The sequence below is a fragment of the Mytilus galloprovincialis genome, chromosome 10, assembly GCF_965363235.1.
Source record: "Mytilus galloprovincialis chromosome 10, xbMytGall1.hap1.1, whole genome shotgun sequence".
In the NCBI taxonomy this organism is placed as follows: Eukaryota; Metazoa; Mollusca; class Bivalvia; order Mytilida; family Mytilidae; genus Mytilus; species Mytilus galloprovincialis.
Window position 1 is genome coordinate 70,180,077 of NC_134847.1, and position 16,898 is coordinate 70,196,974.

Genomic DNA, 16,898 nt, shown 5'->3' on the forward strand with positions numbered 1-16,898 from the left:
TTTATATGCTGCTTCTTTCAAAATACTAAGAAGGCCAATGTATGCAATGCACTTGACCCATAATATATGAAATAGTGCCATAGATTGGGTGACACAAAACTTATTTTAAGTCTTTGACAGTTATGTCAATAGATGTGTTTCTTTACAATATTTTCAGCTCTTGAACAGTCAGTGTCTATAAAGTTACAAATAAAAGCTTGTTTATATGCCTTTTCTCATCTGATGATTAAATTTTCAGAGGAGAGAATATAGGGATAGAATCTGTCCAGGCTGCTGTGAAATCCTACAAAGTAAGCACTACTAGTAATGGGAGAATTGATACGGAAACAGATAGGAATAAAGATAGAAATTTCTCATCCTTTTCACCTCCTTCATTTGGATCTAATGAAGAGCAGAGATATAGAAAAAATATAAAGGAGGAAGAAAGAAGGCAAGAGGAACAAAAAAGAATGATTTATCACAGTACCAAGGAAGACAGAGGAAGGGATGATGAAAAGAAAAAGAGAACATTAAATAAAGAAGGGTTGAAGGAGCAGAGGTGTGAAAGAAAAAGGCAGGATGATGAAGCCAGATGGAGAGAAGAAATAAGGCAAGAGGAACAAAAACGAATTATTGATCACAGTACTATGGAAGACAGAGGAAGGGAAGATGAAAAGCGTTCTGAAAAGAAAAGGAGAACGTTAGATCAAGAAGGGTTGGAGAGACAACAGTGTGAAAGAAGAAGACAGGCTAATGAATCCAGGTGGAGAGAAGAAATAAGGCAATTGGAACTAGAAAATAAACAGAAACTAGAAGAAAATGAAAGAGAGAGAGAAAAGATAAGAAATGAAAGAAGAGCTGCTTTCGTTGAAAGAAAAACAAAAAGAAATGGTATGAGTGAATTAAGTATATATATTTTAAGTATTCCAAATATTGGAAATTTTTCAAATGGTCAGTTCATTGTGTGTTTAAATTAGTGGAAGCTGTTTTTACCATTGAATGATACATGCATTTGTATGTGGAAAATTTTATGTCTTAGTATAGATGAGAGTACAGAAGGAAACTTTAGAATTTTCAATCAGCCATCACCTTGAACAAACTGTTGTGATCAAATTGCAATTGTTTTCCATTCAGAAGTTTAGGCCCTTAAAGAAAGAATTTGTTGTAATTCAAAATTTATTTGCTTAGTTTCAAATGAGAGGTAGATTATACCAATTGCAATTGATTTCAAAACTGATGACACCATGGCAAAAACAAAAAGGACCTAAAGACAGATAACAGTCTACAAAACTCACAAAAAAGAAAACCAAAACAAAAATCTTCCTTTTGTGAGGCCATAGAAAAAGATATCTTCTATTATGCTTTCTCTACCATTTCTTTGTTTTGGGAAGCTACCCTAAAGATTGGGGGTATATTTGAATGAGTGCTATTAAAATGACAATATGTACTCTATGTATTCAATACAAAAAAAATGCCCTAATTTTTTATCTTATGTAACAGGACCCACAAATATCATTTCAATTGGCCTAAAGCAAAATGTTATACCACAAACAACAACAATACTTTATTTTAATGATCACTTTTAATTTTGTAACCAGTAGTATTGATTGTAAAATTAAGTCCTCTCATTTTATGTTGTATATTATAGCTGAACAGGCAGCCAGGTCACCAGTTTACAGAAGAGAAAAAATACAAGACTTACTATTGTTAGATGTCACACCACTGTCGCTTGGTATAGAAACAGGCAATTGTCACATGACACCTGTTATCAAACGTAATACAACAGTTCCTACTAGAAAGAGTCAGACGTTCACTACTTCAGAGGACTACCAGATCAGTGTGTTAATTCAGGTTTATGAAGGGGAGAGAACTTTGACCAAGAACAATAACTCTCTGGGAAAATTTGTTCTGACTGGAATACCTGCTGCACCGAAAGGGGTACCTCAGATTGTTGTCACCTTTGATATTGATGCCAATGGTATTTTGACAATTTCTGCAGAAGATACACTTACTGGAAAGAGGAATAGCCTTACCATTACCAATGACAAAGGTAGGGATTTTTATGCCCCACCTACAATAGTAGGGGCATTATGTTTTCTGGTCTGTGCATTCATTCGTCTGTCTGTCCCACTTCAGGTTAAAGAGTTTGGTCAAGTTGACGTCCAATCAACTTGAAACTTTGTACACATGTTTCCTATGTACAATGGTATCTTTCTACTTTTAATGCCAAATTAGATTTGTGACCACAATTTCAAGGTCCACTGAACATTGAAAATGATAGTGCGAGTGGGGCATCCGTGTACTATGGACACATTCTTGTTAATGATTAGTTGACTACAAATGCCAAAAAATACAGCATTACTGTTTGTTTTGCAGTTCTTCATCTTTTTGTCATTATATAATCCTAAAATATCAATTATAACTTTATCATAATAACAAAAGAATCTTTAATAGTGAGGAAATTGGGAATATATTGCAATGAAAATTACTGTTGATGTTGATTTTTTTATTTTTATTAACTTTGTTCTTTAGGTCGTTTGGGGTCAAAAGAAATAGATAAAATGGTCAATGAAGCAGAGAAATTCAAGGCTGAGGATGAACAACAGGAAAATTGTATGTCTACAAAGAATGCTTTGAAAGGCTATGCACTTAACATGGTATCAGCAATTGATTTTGAAAAACATGAAGTTTACAGAATCGAAAAAATACAAGACCTACTTTTGATAGATGTCACTCCAATATCTCTTGGTATAGAAACAGTCTGTGGTCATATGACACCTGTTATCAAACGTAATACAACAGTTCCTACTAGAAAGAGCCAGACGTTCACTACTTCAGAGGACTACCAGATCAGTGTGTTTATTCAGGTTTATGAAGGGGAGAGAACTTTGGCCAAGAACAATAACTCTCTGGGAACATTTGTTCTGACTGGAATACCTGCTGCACCAAAAGGGGTACCTCAGATTGTTGTCACCTTTGATATTGATGCCAATGGTATTTTGACAATTTCTGTAGAAGATAAGATTACTGGAAAGAGAAATAGTTTTAAAATTACCAATGACAAAGGTAAGGATTTTTAATTATTAGTTGACCACAAATGTCAAAAATTGTCATACAGTTCTTAATCTTTTTGTCATTATATAATCCTAATATATCAATTTTAACTCTATCATAATAACAAAAGAATAATGAGAAAATTCAGAATATATTACAATAAAATTTACTGCTGATTTTTTTATACGACAGCAAAAAATGAAATTTTTTTGGTGTATATTGGTATCAGGTTGGCGTCGTCGTCATCGTCCGAAGACATTTGGTTTTCACACTCTAACTTTAGTAAAAGTAAATAGAAATCTATGAAATTTAAACACAAGGTTTATGACTATAAAAGGAAGGTTGGGATTGATTTTGGGTGTTTTGGTTCCAACAGGTTAAGAATTAAGGGCCAAAAAGGGCCCAAATAAGCATTTTCTTGGTTTTCGCACAATAACTTAAGTATAAGTAAACAGAAATCTATGAAATTTTAACATAAGGTCTATGAACACAAAAGGAAGGTTGGGATTGATTTTGGGAGTTTTGGTCCCAACGAATTAGGGGCCAAAAGGGTCCAAGATTAAACCTTGTTTGATTTCATCAAAAAATGAATTATTAGGGTTGTTTGATATATGCCAAATCTAACCGTGCATTCAGATTCTTAATTTTTGGTCCTGTTTTCAAATTGGTCTCTCACAAACATGTTTAACCCCGCCGCATTTTTGCGCCTGTCCCAAGTCAGGAGCTTCTGGCCTTTGTTAGTCTTGTATCATTTTAACTTTTAGTTTCTTGTGTACAATTTGGAGTTTAGTATGGCGTTCATTATCACTGAACTATTATATATTTGTTTAGTGGCCAGCTGAAGGACACCTCCGGGTGCGGGAATTTCTCCTTGCATTGAAGACCTGTTGGTGACCTTCTTCTGTTGTCTGCTCTGTGGTTGGGTTGTTGTCTCTTTGGCACATTCCCCATTTCCATTCTCAATTTTATCTACATTTAGGTCCAAAGGGTCCAAAATTAAACTTAGCTTGATTTTAACAAAAATTGAATTCTTGGGGTTCTTTGATATGCTGAATCTAAACATGTACTTAGATTTTTGATTATGGGCCCAGTTTTCAAGTTGGTCAAAATCGGGGTCCAAAATTATTATATTAAGTATTGTGCAATAGCAAGTCTTTTCAATTGCGCAATGGCAAGAAATATCTAATTGCACAGTATTGTGCAATAGCAAGAAATTTTCAATTGCACAGTTGTTGGAAATCATGCACTGAAGAGAACAGTATTATGCAATAGCAAGAAATCTTCAATTGCACAGTACTGCGCAATAGCAAGAAATATCTCATTGCACAATATTGCGCAATAGCAAGAAATTTTCAATTGCACAGTTTTGGGCGATAGCAAGAAATATTCAATTGCACAGTATTGTCCTGTTTTCAAATTGGTCTACATTAAGGTCCAAAGGGTCAAAAATTAAACTTTGTTTGATTTCAACAAAAATTGAATATATGGGGTTCTTCAATATGCTGAATCTAACCATGTATTTAGATTTTTAATATTTGGGCCCGGTTATCAAATTGGTCCATATTGAGGTCTAAAGGGTCTAAAATTGAACATTATTTGATTTCATCAAAAATTGAATTCTTGGGGTTCTATGATATACTGAGTCTAACCATGTATTTAGATTTTGGATATTGGACCATAATAGGTAAATGTCCAATTTGAAATTTTTAAGTTTTTAAGTTTAAGTTCTTAGACCACATTCATTCTGTGTCAGAAACCTATGTTGTGTCAACTATTTAATCACAATCCAAATTCAGAGCTATATCAAGCTTAAATGTTGTGTCCATACTTGCCCCAACTGTTCAGGGTTCGAACTCTGCGGTCGTATAAAGCTGTACCCTGCGGAGCATCTGGTTCAATTTTAACTTTGTTCTTTAGGTCGTTTGGGGTCAAAAGAAATTGATCAAATGGTCACTGAAGCATACAAATATCAGGCTGAGAATAAACAACATAGAAAATGTATTTCTGCAAAGAATGCTTTGAAAGGCTATACACTTAACATGGTATCAGCAATTGAATTTGAAAAACTCAGAGGTAAATTGAAAATGGATTGCAATGTAAAAAGAATGCTACAATGTGCAAATGGATGACTGTGCTACTAGAGCGTGAGTGATGAGGATATAATGGATTATATATATAGTGCTGAGCCATTATTGAACAATGACTTTCAGTCAACTATTGGAGCTTGAAGTGAAGTCATCAGGGGATATGCCAAGTTACTCATAGTAACACCTCAAAATAGATCACAGAAAACTGAGATCATTGTAAGCCTTCTAAATGTCATTTGCTGCAGTGCAGTATTATGGAATGGCTTGGCCTCGATTTGGTGGTGTGTAAATATTTTTGTATCAATAAAAATGTTTGTTGACTGCTGAAAAATGAATTAAAATTAAATTTAGCAATTTCTTTCTCTGTTTTTAATTTGTACTCCAAACCTAATACAAATGTAAAGGAACTGATAATTCCAACAAGGACCAAAAGTAAAGACAAACCCAGTAGATTTGTTATAATTGTAGTCAAATAAACAAATAACCAGTAATGAAATTTCCCCTCTATCATAAGAACAAAGGGAAGTAACTCACACCTTGTTTACTTCAAGGGAAATAACCTATTGATTAAAGTTACAATTGTTATTAGCTGATTACTAGTATATATTAGTCACTTATAATCCTGTATATTGCATCATTTTACTAAAATTCACATGTCATTTATTACTCATGTCATGTGTTGCCTGGATCAATTTACTATTTATAATATAGTATCAAATATGAAATTATTACTCTGGGAATGGAGCTATATAACATTCACTTTGTCTGCAATGTCCATTGGTCACTTCATTCACCTTGTCTTTCCATTGGTCACTTCATTCACCTTGTCTTTCCATTGGTCACTTCATTCACCTTGTCTGTCCATTGGTCACTTCATTCACCTTGTCTTTCCATTGGTCACTTCATTCATCTGTTTGTTCAACAAATATTGTTCTCACTCTTTACAGAGAAACCGGTACTGCTGGAAAAATATGCATATAACACAAGATATTCATCTATGCTGGAAAGTGAAGAAATTGAAAGTGATACAGAAATGAGTTTTAATTTATTTGAAGGTGGTAAGTCTAATTGATATTGATTTATCTAATTGATATTGATTTCGAAATTAATTCATGTTGACTCTACTCTTAAGGAAGAACACCACTAATTCATGGTCCCATTGCTTTCTATGTTAAATTCCTCCATTTCAAGCAGGCACACCTCTTTCATTTTAAGTTCAAATAAAGTGGCAATCATTGCATGTCAAAGCAACACTTTATGGTGTCTTCTGAAAAAATCAACATACCTTTAATTGCATATAAGAAAGAGCTGGTTCCCCGAAATTTGGATGTACCAAAACAGGTACTTCAGATCTGACAAACAGACAAAATGTACCCTCTTTTTAAAATTTGGTGCAGTTTTTTTAATATTTAAAATTAAAAGTCCAAAAGTGTTTTACAATGATCACCAGTCCTTCAGCTTACATTTGATGCCAAAAATACCTAAATATCCTACATATTTTGAAAGTTACACTCATGCGTAGGAACTATTTTGCGTTAAACATGTACTACTTTCTGGTATGTGCTTTCTGGCCGGGCCCGAATTAGTGGTGTTACACCTTAAGGTATATTATGTTTCTCAGATTTAAGTTGCAGTTTCAGCCCAAAAATGGAATCTGGGGGGAAAAAGGCAAATCTGAAGGTGAAGACCTCCCATTTCTGCTGCCCAATGCAGTGTAAAAGTCTGGAAATTGCTAAAAGGAGAATGATCTACTGACAGTTTCAAAATTGAGATACACTTTTGGAGTAACAACATCTGGTTACAGGTTTAGGTGAAATCAGTAAAAATAAAATGAAAAATTGGATAAGGATTGATTTTTTAAAATTCTCATCACAAACAGACTTCATAATAGGTGTGGTGATTGACAGTAATTTAAACATTTGAGGATTTTTTTTGGATATTTTAGACACTTTCTTCTGTTTACTGATATATATTTTCTGAAGTATTATATTGGAGCATGATGCATGACAACAAAATGCATTTAAAAATCTCATTGCAGAACCAGCTCCATTTGACATGATGCCAGTTAAAGACAGTTCAAAAGCAAAGCCAACTCCTAAACTTGAGTATTATGAGGAAAGTGAAAGTGAGGATGATGACTTAGGTTTAGGCTTATTTGATGCTGGTAAGATTAACATAGAATATTTTCAAAGTCTTTATAGGCCTCCTTACAGGACATAACATATAGGAAACCTGTTGTTCATCCGTCGTCAACATGTTGGACATTAACTCAAAAACTCTTTCACCAATTTGCATGAAACTTTGATGAATTGTTTATATCTATTGATGTGAGCTCCCTTATGATTTTCATAAATTTTGGATTTTATGTTTCAAAATTATGTGGGTACTATTTCATCAAAAAAGGGGGATTTTTCTAGTTTTTTCGGACAATTACCTTAAAATGCTTTGAGCAGTTTTCATGAAACTTTAATGAATTGTTTATATCTATTGATGTTAGTTCCCTTTATATTTTTATAAATTTTGGATTTTATATTTTGAGTTATGGGGTTTTATTTCATCAATAAAGGGGATTTTCTAGTTTTTCAGACATTAACTCAAAAATGGTTTGAGCCGTTTTCATGAAACTTGGGTGAATAGACAACTTTTGAATTTGATGCATTTCCGTCAAAAACTCTGGTTTTAGTGAACATCATTTGTGCGTTTAGGGGCATCATCACTTCCATTCTAATGTTGAGCGAGTGGTTGGAAAATTATAATACTATACTGCACAAATTATTCGGCTAACTAAATTCTCATAATTGACAATCGGCACTGCTGTCATTAGGGAATTGTGATTAAGTACTTACAAAACAAAATTATTTCTAGTTTATCCACCACAATGACGATCACTAAGACGCTTGATGAACATAAATAGTGCAAGGATACAGGCGATCCCCTCTATCTGGTAATTAAAATCACAAAGGCGTGCCTAATAGACAAGTTTTTTCCGGTGACGGATGAACTCGAAAGTAGTCTATTGTTTATATCTATTGACGTGAGCTCCCTTATGGATTTTCATAGTTAGATATAACATTTCTGAGTTATGGGTTTTTTTCATTAAAAAGTGTGATTTTTCCACTTATTGAACAATAACTCAAAAGTTCTTTCAGCAGTTTTCATGAAGTTGCTAAAAAAAATCAAATTTAAGATTTTCTAATATTTCTTCTGAAATTTGTGTTTTTCTACACATGCTACATAGCTTTCTTTAAATTAATACTAAAATACTTATAATTACATCTAACTTCTATGTCATTTGGTCTCTGGTGGAGAGTTGTCTCATTTTCAATCATACATATTTTCTTTTTTTTTATCTTTAAGCTTTAACATTTCCTCTTAAAGATTTAAGGGGAGATAAGAACAATATTTCAAAAGATGAGAGATTTTAGATTATCTCCCATGGAAACTTATTAAAATCTTATTGTAATTTTACATATGTTTCACTGAATAGAACCTGTTTAAATTCAAACTGGTGTCTTATTCTTAGGAATATAGAAGCTTAGTTTGGACATTTTTATAGCAATTCTAAAATTCTCATTACCTTTTTGAATGACACTTCACAATGACAATTTGTATAGAAACTTTTTAAAGATACAATTTTATATGACCATTAAAGTGGAGTTTTATAGAAATAAATAATGATAAAAAAAAGTTTTAAAGATAAAAGAAATAAAAGTTTTATAGAATTGAAAGTATCCTTTATATTCTCACCTTGCACTCTGATGTCTTGACTTTATTTTTTATTGCAATTCTGAATTGGGTTAAATTTCATACGATTTGAAGAGGCTGATTTGATAAAACAAATTGCAACTGGGTCACAATTTTAAATGACCTGCTATAAGTTGAGCAACACATGCAGTCTATTCACAGTAATATCATTATTTAGGCAAAACAAAGACTCTAGTAAGACATTTATGTGTGTCCACACTTGTATCTGTTTTAACTAGAAAAAGCGCTCATCCATGAAGTTATAACACTTATGATCTGACTTTTTTTACTGAGTAGGTATTTTGATTTCTGTAAAAACTACTCGGGAACAAGATCACACCTGAGGCTGTTTATTCATGTGTGAAGGGTTCCATAATAATGTACCTTTAACAGTTCAACAGAGGACTGATAGATTGAAAACTACTCGGGAACAAGATCACACCTGAGGCTGTTTATTCATGTGTGAAGGGTTCCATAATAATGTACCTTTAACAGTTCAACAGAGGACTGATAGATTGACCAGTGTTATTATCTCACTCCTGGATATTATTCTGGGTTGGGGACTATTGTTTACAAAATGTTGTTTGAAGAATCAGGTTTGTTTTATTTTTTATAATACAATTTATCCTAGAATTTTAAGTAGTGCATTTATTTATGGATATGTTTCTCATTTCTAATCTTTTATAAAGATTAAATTGTTGTTTTCCTGTTTGAAATGAAGGCTGTACTTTGACCAATAATTTTAATCTTTTTATACATTGGGTCTTATTGGCATTCATACCACATTTTGTTTATATGAATATGTAATAAAATTGATAGCTTGAGCGGTTTGAGAGTTAGATATTACTCCTCAAATTAGTCAGCAACTCCCATCAAGTACTCAATTGTCACTTAGAAGAGAAGGAATGCCCTTTATTGTCAAGCATCTAACCTCTGTTTTAAATACGTTTAGTGTCAAATTGGTCTTAATTTTTTATACAACCATTAAAAATTTTTGTGGTCGTATGTTGGTATCATGTCGTCGCCCGCGTCGCCTGAAAAGACATTAAGTTTACAGACAGTAACTTTGATTTTTAAGTGAATGGATCTCTTTGAAATTTAAACACAAGGTTTGAGACCACAAAAGAAAGGTTGGAATTGATTTTGAGGTTTATGGTCCCAACAGTTTAGGAAATAAGGGCCTTTAAAGGGGTCAAAATAAGCATTTTTATAAATTTTCAGACAATAACTTGTAAGTGTATGGATCTTTTTGAAATTGTACTACAAGGTTCCATACCAAAAAAGGAAGGTTGGGATCGATTTTGGGGGTAATGGCCCTAACCGATTAGGAATAATTAAGGGGCTAAAAACAATACTTTTCTAATACTTTGTGTAAATTACTTATTTCTTGACCAATTTCAATGGGATTATATTTTTGAATTTTTGGGGTTCTTTAATATGCTGAATTTAACAATGTATTAAGTTTTGGATTTTTGGCCCCATTTTTAAATTGAGGTTTAAAGGGTCCGAAATTAAACTTTATTTGATGGCATCAAAAATTAAATCATTGGGGTTCATTGATATGCTGAATATAACCGTGTATTTAGATTTTTGATTTTTGGTCCCATTTTCAAATTTGGTCTACATTAAGGTCCAAAGGGTCCAAAATTAAACTTTGTTTCATTTCATCAAAAATTGAATTATTGGGGTTCTTTGATATGCTGAATCTAACGATGTATTTAGATTTTGATTTTTGGGCCCTGATATCATATTGGTCCACATAGAGGTCAAAGGGGTCCAAAAGGTAAATGTCAAATTTAAAAAAATTAAGTTCTTAGACCACATTCATTCTGTGTCAGAAACATATGCTGTGTCAAATATTTAATCACAATCCAAATTCAGAGTTGAATCAAGCTTAAATGTTGTGTCCATACCAGGGCTTCCAAAAAATATTTGAGCCAGCCGGACATTTTATATCTGATCCTGATTTTAATCCCTTAAAACTAAGTTGCAAAAGGCAATAATGTTAATCAGATGGCCATCCCAGTGATTGACATTAGATTAAAAAAAAAAAAACGATATTTAACTTTATTTTGATATGAATTTGATGTTCTTAAGTAAACTGTTAAATTGGCAGTGCATCATTCGAAGTGTGCATATCACCGTGCTCATATCTGCTGCATTAGACTCTTTATTTGTGCAAAACATTATGGACTCCATACTTACCCCAACTGTTCTGTTTGAACAAATATTTTACTGTCATCATGTTGGGCACCTTATTTCTATCCTCACTTAAAAGACCCAAGTATCAAGAAAATATTGTGCTTAAACACTTTAATATATATATTTCTTAAAGGGGCACTAGCTGCCAAATTCATGGTCACTGATTTGACTCAAATTCTCATATTTTATTTAAAACAATGTAAAACATTTTTCCAAACCATCAAAAGTATAAAATAAACAATTTACAGAACATGGTCTCAATAAGATGTAGCTTCATTTTGTGTAAATTTTAGCCAAGACGCCATCTAATTAACAATCGAGTTGACCTTATATGACCATATAAGCGATGTAAACATAAACATGGATATAAATAGATGAAGCAACTCGTGCAATTGGATTTTTAAAGGTCTGTTAAATTTTGTATTATAGATTAAAAATTTATGTTTATCGTCGTTTTTATGACGGCGTCGTTGTTGTCGTACGAAGACACATTGGTTTTTCGCACTATAACTTTAGTTTAACTAAATAAAAATCTATGAAATTTAAACACAAGGTTTATGACCACAAAAGGAAGGTTGCGATTGATTTTGGAAGTTTTGGTCCCAACAGTTTAGGAATTAGGGGCCAAAAAGGGGCCCAAATAAGCATTTTATTTGGTTTTCGCACAATAACTTTAGTATAAGTGAATAGAAATTTATGAAATTTAAACACAAGTTTAAGGAACACAAAAGGAAGGTTGTGATTGATTTTGGGAGTTTTGGTCCCAACAGTTTAGGAATAAGGGGCCAAAAAGAGGCCCAAATAAGCATTTTTCTTGGTTTTCGCATCATAACTTAGTACAAGTAAATAGAAATCTATGAAATTTAAACACAAGGTTTATGACCATAAAAGGAAGGTTGGGATTGATTTTGGAAGTTTTGGTCCCAACAGTTTAGGAATTAGGGGCCCAAAGGAAAATTAAACTTTGTTTTATTTCATCAAAAATTGAATAATTGGGGTTCTTTGATATCCCTAATCTAACTGTGTATGTAGATTCTTAATTTTTGGTCCCGTTTTCAAGTTGGTCTACATTAAGGTCCAAAGGGTCCAAAATTAAACATAGTTTGATTTTAACAAAAATTGAATTCTTGGGGTTCTTTGATATGCTGAATCTAAACATGTACTTAGATTTTTGATTATGGGTCCAGTTTTCAAGTTGGTCCAAATCGGGGTCCAAAATTAAACTTTGTATGATTTCAACAAATATTAAATTCTTGGGGTTCTTTGATATGCTGAATCTAAACATGTACTAAGATTTTTGATTATGGGCCAAGTTTTCAAGTTGGTCCAAATCAAGGTCCAAAATTAAATTTTGTTTGATTTCAACAAAAATTGAATCCTTGGAGTTTTTTGATTTGCTGAATCTAAACATGTATTAAGATTTTTGCTGATAGGGCCAGTTTTCAAGTTGGTCCAAATCGTGGTCCAAAATTTAAACTTTGTTTGATATCAACAAAAATTGAATATGTGGGGTTCTTTGATATGTGCTGAATCTAACCATGTATTTAGATTTTTTATATTTGGGCCCGGTTATCAAATTGGTTCACCTTGAGGTCTAAAGGGTCCAAAATTGAACTTTATTTGATTTCATCAAAAATTGAATTCTTGGGGTTCTTTGATATGCTGAATCTTACCATGTATTTAGATTTTGGATATTGGACCATAATAGGTAAATTTCCAATTTAAAATATTTAAGTTTTTAAGTTTAAGAACACATTCATTCTGGGTCAGAAACCTATGTTGTATCAACTATTTAATCACAATCCAAATTCAGAGCTGTATCAAGCTTGAATGTTGTGTCCATACTTGCCCCAACTGTTCAGGGTTCGAACTCTGCGGTTGTATAAAGCTGTGACCTGCAGAGTACTGGTTACCTTTATGAGAATGATTTTGTGTGGATCGAATCAGTTAATCAAATTATTTACCTTTGTTTCACTTTCAATGTTGACATTCTTTTCCTTTAAATACCTGTACACATACAATGCAGGTGTTATTCTATCTCTTTCTACAGGTTTAAATTGGAGTTCACATGAATAGGGATTTAATGAGGTTGAATTATTCACTTGCAAGTGAATAATTCATTATCAATGTTTATGAGCTTAATTTGATAAAATTGAACCATTTTAGCTGATAAAAGCAAATTATTAATTCACTATTTCACTTTCATAAATTAGTTATTGAACAAAAAAAATCATACTTTTGATTTTTTATATATCTCGTAGCTAATGCCCCTTTAAAGGGGTATTAGCTGTCAAACAGTCAAATTCATGTTCACCGATTAGACTCTAATTCTCATATTTGATTTATAACATTCTAAAAGTCACATGAATATAGATTCAATAGGTTCCAATTATTATAGTGGTGGCAAGAATGTATTTGTTTTACATACAGGTTTATATCAGCAATGTCTTTATAGACTAGTTAAAAAGTGGGGATGTTCAAAAATTTATCTCATCTGCACTATACATAGGCAGATCAGACATGGTTCACCTGACCTTAACCTCATTTCAAGAGTCAGTGATTAAGGTTAAAGTTTTGTGTTCAGGTTTTTTTTTCAGATTCTATAAGTAAAGGGTCAACTTGATGTTGTGTATTAAATATAAAATGGAATGTTATGGAAAGAGGTACATGTCAGTTTGGCAGGTTTCATCTAAGAGGGGGAGGCTGGAGGGGTCCTTATCCAGAAATCCTGGGCTTAAAAAACATCCTGAGGTCCCAAATTTAAAGAAATTTAAATTCGAAATTCAAAAAAGAATTCCTGAATCCCAAAAGGATCAATCCTGAAATCCTGAGCTTAAAAACATCCGATCCTGACGTCCTGAAAAAAATGTCTGTCTTCCAGGGTTTATCTGACCTTGACCTTGATGTTGCTGATCATTGATAAAGTTTAGTTTATGTGATACCAGTAGTATAACCTTTTGTGACTTTTAAATCAAACATGGTTAGTAAGGCAGGAATAAGATTGTTACACTGTTATTTTATTAAATAGTCTCATTGAAACTGTCATAAAGATTTGATCAAAGTAACAGTAATAAATGAGTCTAAGAAAGATTGTATATAATATTTTTTATTTGGTTTGTTGTAAAAAGATATCTGTGTTACAATTTATTACAGTTTAGTAATATGTACAATATTTTTTTTAGGAAACATAGTAAAAGAGGATTTTGTATCAAAACCAACTCAACTGGAATCAGATATGATACACACAGGTGATACAGACATGGCTCCAGCCCGTACAATAGTACATGGAGGCATAGCTCACATGCCACAGTCTACACCTAGCTACAGGAAATGTAAACAGTCATCCTCAGTCCCCTCTAGCAGGAAGACAGATTTAGTCACAGGGTATACAGCACCAGTAAGTCAGAGAAGTCCAGTAATGCATCCCCAGAGTATGCAACTAACATCACCTCAGCAAGTGCAAGCATTGGCACCTGCAATGATGCAACCAGCATCTCCTCAGATACAGCAAGCATCGTTACCAAAAATGATGCAACCCACATCACCTAAGAGACGCCAAGATTTTTTTGCCCAAAGTATGCAACGAGCATCACCTCAGGCAATGCAAGCATCGTCAACCCAAAGTATTCAGTCGCCTGCTCCTGCAATAATGGTTTCTGATGCAAGTCCTGAAAAGCATAAACCAATTTCATTATCAAAGTATAATGAAAACCAAAAAAAGTCTGGCTGTATGGGATCACCTGATAGTAAAATATGTATGGGTGGCTCAGCAACTCCAAGACAACAAACAACAAGTTCATCAGAAAGTGGAAGTCACTGGGACACTGCTTCACCCCAATTAGCTGGCAATACAAGGTTTAGAGGAGGGGTGACACCACCTTCACTCTCACAAGTGCCTCAAATATCAAGGAGACCACTGCCAACACCCTCTCCAGCAGCTGTTAAAACAGATACCAGTAATAAAACACCATCTTCCTTTCTAGCAATACCAGAGCAACAGAGATCAAAAATAACACCAACTCAACCACATCTACAGGCTGAGGAGATACCAGGGGCACCCAGGCCTAGAGCTCCTGCCAGACGGATGTCTGGGTCCTTAGGTTTTCAGTCCAAATCATGGGGTTCCCCAGCCTCTGTACTGCAGTAAGTAATGCAAGGAGTTTCATGTTCTACTGATGAACAAAGTGAATTTTCTGAGAGACAAAGTAAATGTATGCATCTTTAAACAATTGTTTAGTGCTTAACTAATTAGAACAGAAAATTATCAATTTTTATTAATCTCTTTTTTTGCTATATTGGATCTATAGAGTCGTTGTAAATTGTGCATATTGTTCACAAACTGTCATCTAAACTTGACCATATTTTCATTATTTTTTTTGACGATAAAGTAATCTTTGCAGGTACTACAGGTTCATTTATTGTTGTGTGTACCAATTTTAGTGGATGGGTAAAACTTACAATTTTAGGATATTTAATTTCGTGGTAAAGCCCGAGTCTGCATACAAGTGTAAACAAAAGTTGATTTTCTTTGAAAATATAAATTTTAGATTCACCCTAACCCACAAAATTAAAAAATAACAATAAATCCACAGTACTATAAGTTGTTAATGAAAATTATGCTGGTGAATCATTTAGGAGTTTCGATGCTCTGCTTGTGTATACCTATCACTAAAATCAGTGTGAAATGTATTGTATATATCTTGCAGGAACAGGTCCTTTGATGAAGGTTATTTAAGTGATGCAAGAAGATTATCTGTTGACTTGACTCGTGAAATGTTAGCGCAGACCAAAGAACCATCACTTAAGGTATGTTGTCTGGGTTTTATATATTCTTCAGTTATGGAATACCATCAACATTTTGAGGATTGATTTCCAACGCATGCCTGTATGAGGTTGTGTGTTACTATATAAAATGTCCTTAACTTTCTAACATAGGTTTTTAACTTTATATGCATGAAAGGGAGTTCTAAAAAAAATAAAGCCAGTAGAATCTTTATTATTTACTTATTTAAACATAAAAAGTAGATTTTTGATATAATGTTTTCTATTGAAATTTTTTCTTTTTTTTTAATTTTAGTTATTGAATACATTTAAGAAGGCCTCATTTTTTTGTTTTTCTTTGTCAAACACAAAAGAACAAATTTTGATAGGAACAATTGTTAAAAATAAAATCAGAACTCAACTTTTTAAGCCCCACCTAGGAGCATTGTTTTTCAGCCTATGCATCTGTGTGTCTGTTCATTCATTCATCCATTCCTTTGTCAGTCTCTCCTGCTTCAGATTAAAGTTTTTCAGTTTAAAGTTTTGGGTCATGGTAGTTTTTGAGGAAGTTAAGGTCCAATAAATGCTTAGTTCACATGTCCTCTATGATATGATCTTTCTTATCTCAATGCCAAAATTAAAGTTTTGACCCCAATGTCACAGTGCACTAAACCTAGAAAATGATAGTGTGATTGGGTCAGAATTGTATTATGGAAACATTCTTATGATAAAATCAGTGTTGAACAGATTGAAAACATTATATTGATATTCAATATATCCAACACTACATGCCTTTTTGTGAGTTCAAACATTTTCATTATTTAAAAGATAATACTTTTACTCAGGCAAACTAATCAATGAGTTATGGATTTCTCGTAAAATGGTCCCAGTAAATAAACTTGACAGAGAACAATAGCTATTGTATTTATTGAATGGAACAATAGAACTGACAAAATTTAAATAGATTGACCAATAGGAAATGACTCTGTAGAAAAATTTAATTTAGTTCCCAATACAGTTTGAAATGACTACTGTAATAGTTGATGTCTATGCAGTATATAGATTACTTGA

General features: G+C 33.0%; 1 protein-coding gene across 1 annotated transcript in view; it reads left to right on the top strand.

Annotated features, from left to right (window-relative positions):
- The window catches only part of LOC143048259 (uncharacterized), an 82,322-nt gene that overhangs the window by 51,175 nt on the left and 14,249 nt on the right, over nt 1–16,898 (top strand). The window contains exons 40-47 of the mRNA XM_076221828.1: nt 239–870; nt 1,628–2,029; nt 2,512–3,045; nt 4,951–5,106; nt 6,068–6,178; nt 7,159–7,284; nt 14,249–15,209; nt 15,773–15,872. Of these exons, the coding sequence (XP_076077943.1) occupies nt 239–870; nt 1,628–2,029; nt 2,512–3,045; nt 4,951–5,106; nt 6,068–6,178; nt 7,159–7,284; nt 14,249–15,209; nt 15,773–15,872 (3,022 nt within the window). The remainder of the gene's footprint in view (nt 1–238; nt 871–1,627; nt 2,030–2,511; nt 3,046–4,950; nt 5,107–6,067; nt 6,179–7,158; nt 7,285–14,248; nt 15,210–15,772; nt 15,873–16,898) is intronic.